The sequence below is a fragment of the Rhopalosiphum padi genome, chromosome 1, assembly GCF_020882245.1.
Source record: "Rhopalosiphum padi isolate XX-2018 chromosome 1, ASM2088224v1, whole genome shotgun sequence".
NCBI lineage: Eukaryota > Metazoa > Arthropoda > Insecta > Hemiptera > Aphididae > Rhopalosiphum > Rhopalosiphum padi.
This window is the reverse complement of record NC_083597.1, coordinates 73,694,217-73,704,510: the sequence shown is the minus strand read 5'-3', so window position 1 is coordinate 73,704,510 and position 10,294 is coordinate 73,694,217. Positions and strand designations below refer to the sequence as shown.

General features: G+C 26.4%; 1 protein-coding gene across 1 annotated transcript; it reads left to right on the top strand.

The window, feature by feature from the left end:
• Positions 1-777: 777 nt before the first annotated feature.
• On the top strand, positions 778-9,761 carry LOC132932053 (cell division cycle 5-like protein). The gene is given in 14 exon segments (XM_060998243.1): positions 778-1,132; positions 1,983-2,248; positions 2,395-2,410; positions 2,412-2,526; positions 3,768-3,883; positions 3,944-4,156; positions 4,215-4,349; positions 4,419-4,595; positions 5,215-5,704; positions 8,274-8,392; positions 8,493-8,684; positions 8,799-9,080; positions 9,160-9,288; positions 9,471-9,761. Coding segments are annotated over 14 exon segments (2,403 nt in total). The 5' UTR covers positions 778-1,087; the 3' UTR covers positions 9,579-9,761.
• Positions 9,762-10,294: the final 533 nt, after the last annotated feature.

Sequence of the window (10,294 nt, the reverse complement as noted above, 5' to 3'; positions counted from 1 at the left end):
TAATTGTACAATATTATTGTACGGCATTTTTATTGTGGTGTGGCGTCATGGAAAAATAAAATCCATTTTTCCTATATGCAAAATATACACAGTTTTTCATATATTTATTTAGTACTTACTAACGTATAACTTGAAAACCACGAACTACTCAAACGACAAATAGTCGAATTAGCCTTTTAAGTTCTAATTTATGCTATACACGATCACACAGTAATAATATAATTCCAGATAATATTATTGTATATTTATATCTATGAGTAGGCAAAGTAAACAACTTTGACACAATTAAATAGATATTAGATATTTAAAAACTAGCTTGTACCACAAAAATTCTCTTCTTTTAACGGTGAAAATTCGGTTGCTAAGATATTTGCAGTCCTCTTATTTCTTAGTGACGTGTAATGATTATTAGTTTTTTACTAATTTTATTCGAAAAGAATTTACGGATGTATAGCGTCCTATTTATGATTTTTATTATAAGTATAAATTACATAAATCATTTTATATTTTATATTTTATTTCAATTGTTTCTATAAAAATAAATCCCATATTTCAAAAAAGTAATAATTAATATTCTTGTTCAAATTTAAATTTTCAAAAATGTACCATCTAGATATATATAGAACCAGTAGTACACTAGTACCTACTATTCATTCATCCATTAAAAATAATACAAATACAATACAATTACAATCATTATAATACCAATACATTATCAAAATCAAACTACTATGGTCTATGGGTCATCACCACGATTTAAAATATCTTATTAAATCACTGTATGTCTGTATTAATTCATTAAACGCCACCGTCGCTAAAAAAGCGCCATAAGTCATTCTGGATTTTTAAGTATTGAAGTATTCAACTGATAACTGATAAGCTCTCGTGGTCTCGTACCCTCGTTTTGCGATCGCCGATCGGCATTCGGCATTCTGTTTCTGTTGCAGTCTGTATTAGTTTCAAGTGTTTTAAATGTTTTAGTTCGTAAATATAAATAATATTTATAACAAATATATTATATTACAGTTTTACATCGTCCTTCGAATTTGTAAATACTAAATAGCCACTGCGAAAAACATTCCCGAAGATGCCGCGAATCATGATCAAAGGTGGCGTTTGGCGCAACACCGAGGTGAGATTTAAAAAAAAAAACTACAACAGAATACGTCTTAGTTTGTTATTTAATTCAGAATTGGTATATACTATATAATATATTATAATATGCCAATGTGTATATAAATTTATATCATAGCTAATATGATACAATATTATATCTAAGTTGTAAAGTATAAAAATATGTTATTGATGTGTCCCTTCATAAAAATCTTTAAGTGTTTTTTGTTTTTAATTATCTGGCTACTAAATTAAAATATAGTATTTATATACCTTGCTATATTGCATAAAATTCACATTATTCAAAAATACTTTTTGTGACCGACTGGACGACTGTAGTAGTCATAAGGTTAAAACACTATTTAATCTAAAATATAGTTTTTTTTTTTTTTAATTTAAGAAGGAAGCTTTTATGTGACAGTATACTGTCAGTTGTGCTTGGTTCTGTTGCGTTTAAGCACATAAGTTGTCAAAGGTTAAATCTAAAGCTCATTAATAAAATAATTATAAATAAATTTGATAAATCTTTATTTTAATTACAAATTATACTATTTTTATTGAGTCTAACATAAGTGTACCTATAAGCTTAGAAAAACCTCTTATATACAATTACTATTATATATTTTTTATAGCAAACCATAATTTAATTAAAAATGTTCAATGCCAATTCACATTAGTGTAGAACAACATATTGGAGGTACAGCTAAACTATGTTGCACCAGAACTTGTATAAATAAATACTGAGTTTATAGGTTTAAATGATAACTATAAATTAGATATAGTACCTATTAGTGTTATAAACGGAGTAATTTTTAATTATTTTATGTTATTTATTTTTATTAACAGTTTGAATTTTATTTCTTTTACAGGATGAGATTCTTAAAGCAGCAGTTATGAAATATGGCAAAAATCAATGGTCACGTATTGCATCATTATTACATCGTAAATCTGCAAAACAATGTAAGGCACGTTGGTTTGAATGGCTTGATCCAAGTATTAAAAAAACTGAATGGAGTCGAGAGGAAGATGAAAAGCTTTTGCATCTTGCTAAACTTATGCCTACACAATGGCGTACCATTGCTCCAATTGTTGGTCGTACAGCTTCACAATGTTTGGAAAGATATGAATATTTATTGTTAGTATTTACTAATAGATAATATTTAAACTTAATGTTGATTTTTTAGTTCGATGCATTACAAAATTTATTAGCTGTTATCAAAAAATTTATTTATTTTTACATACTTATGTGTGTTAGATATAATTTATACATAATGCTTCCAGGGATCAAGCCCAAAGAAAAAGAAGATGGCGAGGAAGTGGGAGATGATCCAAGAAAATTAAAAACCGGTGAAATTGATCCAAATCCAGAGACAAAACCAGCGCGTCCTGATCCCAAAGATATGGATGAAGATGGTGATTATTTGTTTAAAATCAAATTTTAAATATATATTTAATTTATTTTAAAAAAAACATTAAATTTAATAAAAATGTGAAAAGCAGTTGGGTATATTCTATAGAATTCTTATTCACTAACTTGCTCTTCTAAATTTTAAATACTTAAAAATGTTTGTTTAGTACATTCTGTTAATTATATATTATATGTAAAAATATTTTGCTTTGTTTTTATGAGTATACAGTGTACTTTCGATTATCCGCAGAATAGGGTAGGAAGGCATCCACAGATAAGCGAATTATGCGGATAATCCGCAAATTAAAATTACGAAAATATTTTAAATTTTATAATTAAAAATAAATTGGAAATTGAAATTTAAACAACCGAAATTGTGATATTTGATTATTAGGTTATAACATAAAATTATGTATCTCCAATGATACTGGATGGACTTTTTTTTTCACTAAACATATCAATTACCAAAAAGTATTAATATGTATTACACAAGCATATTGTATTTTATGTCGTTATCAAGTAATCGGCTATCACAACATAATTAAATCGATAATGATGTACAGTGGCGTAATCAGGGGGGGACTAAGGGGTTGTAACCCCCTCCAAAATTTCTCTGAGTCCTAGTATAATAACCTATATAATCTTATATATATATACATATATTGTAATAATGTTATTCCCCTGAAATTTTTTATAGTTGCGCTACTGATGATGTATAGTGTAAAGATATTTATATATTTTTGTATACGTATAAGTATGTAGATGATTCCGCGGAAAACGATGGATAGTCTGTCGCGGAGAATCGAGAATACACAGTATTAAAATTTAAAAAAAAAATTAAAGTAAGATCTCAAAAACATGATAAAATAATATCTACAAAATGTATGTAAACATAAGTACTTACAATTAAATTTAATATTTATTTTTCACAAACCTAGTAACTAAGTTAAGAGTATTATTTTTTTAAATGTTATCTTTATATTCTCAAAATATAAATGTATAAAAATTAACTTTGAACAATTCATATGTTGTTTAACAGGAATTATTAATTCTATTTGTGTACGGGGTTAATAGAGCTAAAATATTTTATAATTAATAATATTATTAATATATAATTAAAAAGTACCTTAATAAAATTAATATTATCAGGATAAAAGTCTATAGAATATATTTTTAATTTGATAATTATATAAAAGTTATTTATTGTTTATTAGTATATAGTATTAGATTTTTAAATGTTTTCTAGAGTTGGAAATGTTATCTGAAGCAAGAGCTCGTTTAGCTAATACGCAAGGGAAAAAGGCAAAACGTAAAGCTCGTGAGAAACAATTAGAAGAAGCTAGAAGACTTGCTGCATTACAAGTAATTTATAAAAATTATATAAATTATTATGTAGATAAAAATAATGTTTTGATTTTGTAGAAACGGAGAGAATTACGTGCTTGCTGGTATAGGTGTTGGAAGAGGCAATAAGCGAAGCGTGGTATAGACTATAATGCTGAAATACCGTTTGAAAAAAAACCAGCTCTAGGGTTTTATGATACTGCCAATGAGGAAGTTGATCCGCTTGCACCAGATTTTAGAAAATTGAGACAACAAAATTTAGATGGAGAACTACGAGTTGAAATTGAAGAGGTAAATAATTTATTTTAAGTATTTTTAAGAATTATTTTTAATTGTGTTTGAATTTTAGAGGGAAAGAAAGAAAGACAAAGCTAAGCTTAAGCAACGTAAGGAAAATGAAGTTCCATTAGCTATGTTAAATAATCAAGAACCTATTAGAAAAATGAGTAAACTTGTTTTACCAGAACCTCAAATTTCTGATCAAGTAATAATCTGGAATTTTATTATAAATATCTCCAAAATGTTAATATCATAAATTTTTATCGTTTTAAAGGAATTACAACAAGTTGTTAAATTGGGGCGAGCCAGTGAAATGGCACGAGAAATAGCAATGGAAAATGGTCCTCAACAAGCTTCAGATGCATTGTTGTCAGATTATACACCTTCAATTAATAATATTCCTGGCCGCACTCCAAGAACTCCATCTGTTTCAACTGACAAAATTTTACAAGTAATTTGAAATTAACTATAAAACTATCAGAAAATAGTTACATATTTTCTTACCTTACCGTGAATTATTATTTTAAACTTAAGAGGATGTTATATATGTGTTGTCTGTATCTTGGTAACACTTAACTTCATATCAAATATTATATTCAGAATAATCCAATTTACTCTTGTTATTATTAATATAAGAGTGAATTAACTTATTACAAAACTTGAAAATTAGAATATTTTTTAAAGATCTAAGGAGGCTTAAATTGATATTAAATTTTGAAGCAAATTATGAATGTTTTATATATTTTACAAAAAATATATTTATACTATTTTTTTAACTTGCTTTTAAATTGAAATATGAAAAAAGAACCTACAAAGTGCTCTAGATAATAGTCTTATCTTCAAATTTAATAACAGATCAATTTAATCTCATATTAAAAGTAACATAATTAAATGAATTATTGTAATCATGAAATTTGCTATGTTGTGCATTTGTAAGATAGAAACAACACAATATAATGACCACTCAAAAAGAATAATTAAGAGTTGAACTTTGTTAAAACACTCTTGCTAAGATTTCTTTTATATATTAGATAGATCTTGAAGTTTAATATTTCATTTACTTTTTGTAGGATGCACAAAATATTATGGCTCTAGCGCATGTAGATACTCCTTTAAAAGGAGGTCTTAATAGAGAATTGCAAAATGTTGATTTCAATGGTGTCACCCCACAACGACAATTGATTACAACACCTAATACAATTTTAGGTACTCCACTTTCACAAACTGCTAATGATGGTTTCCAAACTCCACAAAGTGATAGATCACTAGTAAAAGCTGGTATGCTTACACCTACTCCTTTAAGAGATCAATTAAGCATCAATCGTTCAGATTCTATGGAAGTAGATATTATAAATACACCCCAAGCTATGAAAAACTACCAAAATCAAGTAAAAGAACAGTTGAAAGCAGGGTTAAGTACATTGCCACAACCAAAAAATGATTTTGAAATTGTTGTGCCAGAAGACCAGCCTGAAGATGAAGAAACTGAAGTACAAAAAGATTTTGTAGAAGATCAGTCTGATGTAGAAATGCGTAGTGCTGAAGAACTACTAGCTCGTCGTAAGTATAATTAAAATAAGACATATTATTAAATTGATCATTAGTATATAATATATACTAATACAGTCAGATTTAGGTTTTTTGCACCATAGTATAGCAGTATCTGAGTTCAACTTAAATATTTCATTATCAGATATCCTTAAAACAATATTTTACTTTACACGTGGTTACATTTCGCATTTTCATACTTACTTGGAAAGTATACAAACAATAAATAATTCTTCACATATGCACAACACATTATTGATGCTAATAAAATTGGTATTTTTTAATATAAGATCTTTAAAGATAATAATATTACAGTTCTAAATAATTCTAAAAATGTTTTTATGCATTTTAATTTGATTTCCATGTATAACTTATTTTTGCAATTGACTTATTAGTTGTATATTGTTCTTCTCAACAATAAAAATGACAAAATGTACTAATATTTGTTTTGTATTGTATATATTGGTTTTTTACATGGCCAATGTCACTTATATAGTAGAAATTTTTTATAACAAATATAACATTTGCTCATTGAAATTGGTAGGATGTTAAATATGGTTAGAACAAGCGTTTGTTTTAACTGGTTAATAAAAGTGCTTGTTGTAAATTGTAATCGGTAAATGAAAAATATATAAAAAGTGGGCAAGTGGGTATCGCTCTGCTGTATAGTAGAGATGGAGAGTAGGTCACTGGTCACTATAATGGATGTGTTAAATTTGAATGCAATGACGGGTATCATTGTATATGAAAAACGATTCTGAACGGAGATGATTTGATAGTCAGTGATAATTAGTTGGATATATTATATTATTACCTATATTTAAATTGTAATATATCATTATTTTACAGGATTTCAAAAAAAATTTTCATTTCATACGCTTATAACATTTTTTCTATATTGACGCTGGAATTTTTTTACAGTTACTTGAAGGAAAACTTATGGATAGCCTTGTATTGGGTTTTTCAACCTTAGGAATAAATCTTTTAACTTTAAAATGCATTGCAAATTTTCGCGATTTTGATATATTTCGTAAATTTTTAACTTTAAATGCTTATAAAAAAATTGTGACTAACAATTTTTGGTTTTTTTTTTTACTATGATAAGTACAACTTATAATAAACTTTGTATTAAATTTTAAAGATTTTTTGGATAGCCAATTTTTTTTTATCGGCATTTTAAGAAAACAACAATTTTACAAAAAGTAGAAAATTTCAATTGTCTATAAGTAACTTAAAAATGGTCATAATATTTTGAAAATTTAATCGTAAATAGATAACTATAAATTATAATCTATAATATAAACATTTGGTGAAAATTTCAAGTATTTACAATGATTCGTTTTTGAGTTACAGCAAAATCAAAATATCGATTTTGGCGAATAGTGGTTATGCGTAAAATTTCCCGTTTTTCCTGACACTTTTGAAAATTACTGGAAATTTTTTACTTTTGACCCCTCAAAGTACCAACTAAATGAATTTTCCTTTTCAAAAAGGGGCTGAAGTCGAAAATCTAAGCATTATTACTACTCCAAAACGTGATGACAGACACAAAAATTAAAAAAAAAAAAAAACCACATCATTGTAAAATCAATAATACAATCATCACTCTGTTCAGAATCTAAAACAGTTGAATTTATTTTACTCTTATGTAGGTAATTAAAACTAATACTGTATCTTTGTATACATAAATAATTTATTTAAAAAAAAATCGTAATATAAATGCATGTTGTATTATAATTTACTTTTAATTTAATTTTATTGTTCATATTAAACACTTAAATTTAATTTTTGAAAATAATATTTTATTGAACTTTCTCGTATATAACATACAAGTACAAAACATATATATAAAATTAAAGGTAAAATGTATAATATACCATCAAAATATAATGAGCCGGTTTAAAATATATACATTATAGGAAAAATATATCTATTTGCTCATAACTAAACATTTATTGTATAATTCAATGTGTTTTACTGGTTGTAGGCGTTGTAGCCAATATCTGGTTTTAACCATAGTTCGTTGTAAAAGAAAATTATAACATACACCTAACCTAACTTATGTGCTCATGTTGGAATCTAACATTTTGCTTATTGTAAGCAGTATTTCATTTTAAGCGATGTTCATTTTAGTGATTTCTACTGTATACAAATTATAAATGAAAAATATATCAATATATCATAGGCGGAGCTAGCTCTCATATACAGAAAGTGCAAACATTTCTGGAAATCTTAACTCCTTTCCTTTATAATACAAAAGTAATAATAATAACAATTTTTTTTTTTGAAAGAAACAAATTTATTATTATATCTACTTCTTAAGTAGAGTTTGTGTATTTTTATAATATATATACTGTACTATACTATGTATTATATACAATGTCTCGCTCCATTTAGAATATTTAGAACGTCATATTACGTAAAGAACTTAATATTTGTTTAGGGAGTGCTACACCCCTGGCTCTGCCTATGCCTATACAATACAATTTACTCTAAAAATATGAATCCTCTCGTAGTTTCTCTACTTTAAATCCAATCCTATTATACTATGGTAAATAATGTATAACTTGTGTATTTCCAGGGCAATTAGAAATGAAGTTACGATCTCAAGTAATCCAACGATGTTTACCTCGTCCACCAGATACTAATATTGTTTTGAGACCTTTGAATTCAGAGCCACCTCTTACAGATCTTCAAAGGGTAATTATACATTTTAAACTGTAGTGTTAAACAAATATTTAAAAATAATATTATTTACATATAATATAAAATATTTATATATATTTAATTTGTTATGTAGGCTGAAGAATTGATTAAACAAGAAATGATTACAATGCTTCATTATGATGCTGTTCGGAGCCCTCTACCACCAGAAGTTGCTACACTCACTCAAAGTGGTCCCAAAAAACAACCAATCCTAACTGAAACTCAACATTTGGCTTATCTACAAGCACACCCATACCAACAATTTACTGAAGAAGAAATGGAAAATGTAATTAAAAAATATCTGTATTTACTATTTACTGATTTAGGAAACAAACAAAAAATAAATGTCTAATTTTGCAAATAAATTTTTTATTTACTTATTATATAAAATATATTTTAGGCAAAACAAGTCTTAATGAAAGAAATGGAAATTGTTAAGCAAGGTATGAATCATGGTGAATTGTCATTAGACTCATTTACTCAAGTATGGGGTGAGTGTTTGGGCCAAGTATTATTCCTGCCAAATCAAAATCGTTATACAAGAGCAAATTTAGCCAGTAAAAAAGATAGAATTGAATCGCTGGAAAAAAAACTGGAACAGAATAGAAATCATATGACTAAAGAAGCTAAAAAAGCTGGAAAAATGGAAAAAAAAATTAAAATTATTCTTGGAGGATATCAAGTATGTAATATAAATATAATGATTTTAATAATAATTATTCTAGGACTAAGTTTTTAATATGATAATTTTGTTTATTTAGACTCGATCTCAAGGTCTTATCAAACAATTCATAACCAGCGTTGATGAAATTGAACAAGGACATTTAGAATTATCAACTTTTCAGTTTTTGCAACGACAGGAAGAATCTGCTATACCAAAACGACTACAGGTGATTTTAAATAGATTTAAATAGAAAATTTTTTATTTGCTTACATTTTTGTAGCCCCATTTGTTGTTTTAATTATTATTATCTGTTTGGTATAATAATATAGCCAAACAGGTTAAATAAAAATTTCATAATCATTATTAAATTAATAAATATATTTTTTTTAATAATGAATTATATTTTAGTCATTAACTGATGATGTGGATCGTCAAAAAGAACGAGAAAAAATTCTACAACAAAAGTTCTTGGACCTTGAAACGCGGTGGAAAGAATTACAAATTGGAAATGATTGACTATGAAGCTGTTATTGATATAATAGGCTCTCATATTTGTATTTTTTTTTTTTAATTTTTACTATATCTCTTATCTTTCCTGAAAATTGATATAACTTTTGTCACATTACGTGCACATTTCTTTAAGAATTGGTCTATAATTTTAATTTTAATTTAATTATACAATTCAATTACAACTATAAAGTTTAAAGATTTTTTACTCTACATTGCTATATATCATCCTTTGTTTAAAATAATAAATCAAACGACAATATTCCTGATAATATTTACCTAGACAAATACTTCCAAAGTTTAGATTCAGTTCCAGTTGCAAATTTATTATCTTTCTTTTTCAATTCTATTTTAGCTTCCCTCGATAACTTCTCCTTCTTGTATTATGATTTTCCCAGTAATTAGCTTTAGTCTAGCCGATGTTGAGACTGGTTTTGTGTAATTAAGAAATGTAAGATCCATTGGACCAGATTGCTTACTTTTTATAATTATTGTTATTATTTGAAAAATTTAAAATTTGTATTAGATAACACAATAAGTAAAAATGACTGAAATAACACATATGTAATAAAAAAACAACACATGAAGCACATAAATACATGATGAAGGAAACCATCTTAATAGACTATTAAGAAATCTGGCAATACAAGGTGTGCAGATTCAGGATTATCATTAGGATGTGGCATAAATTATTTTGAAAGATGAACTTCGAAAAGTTGGGCTTT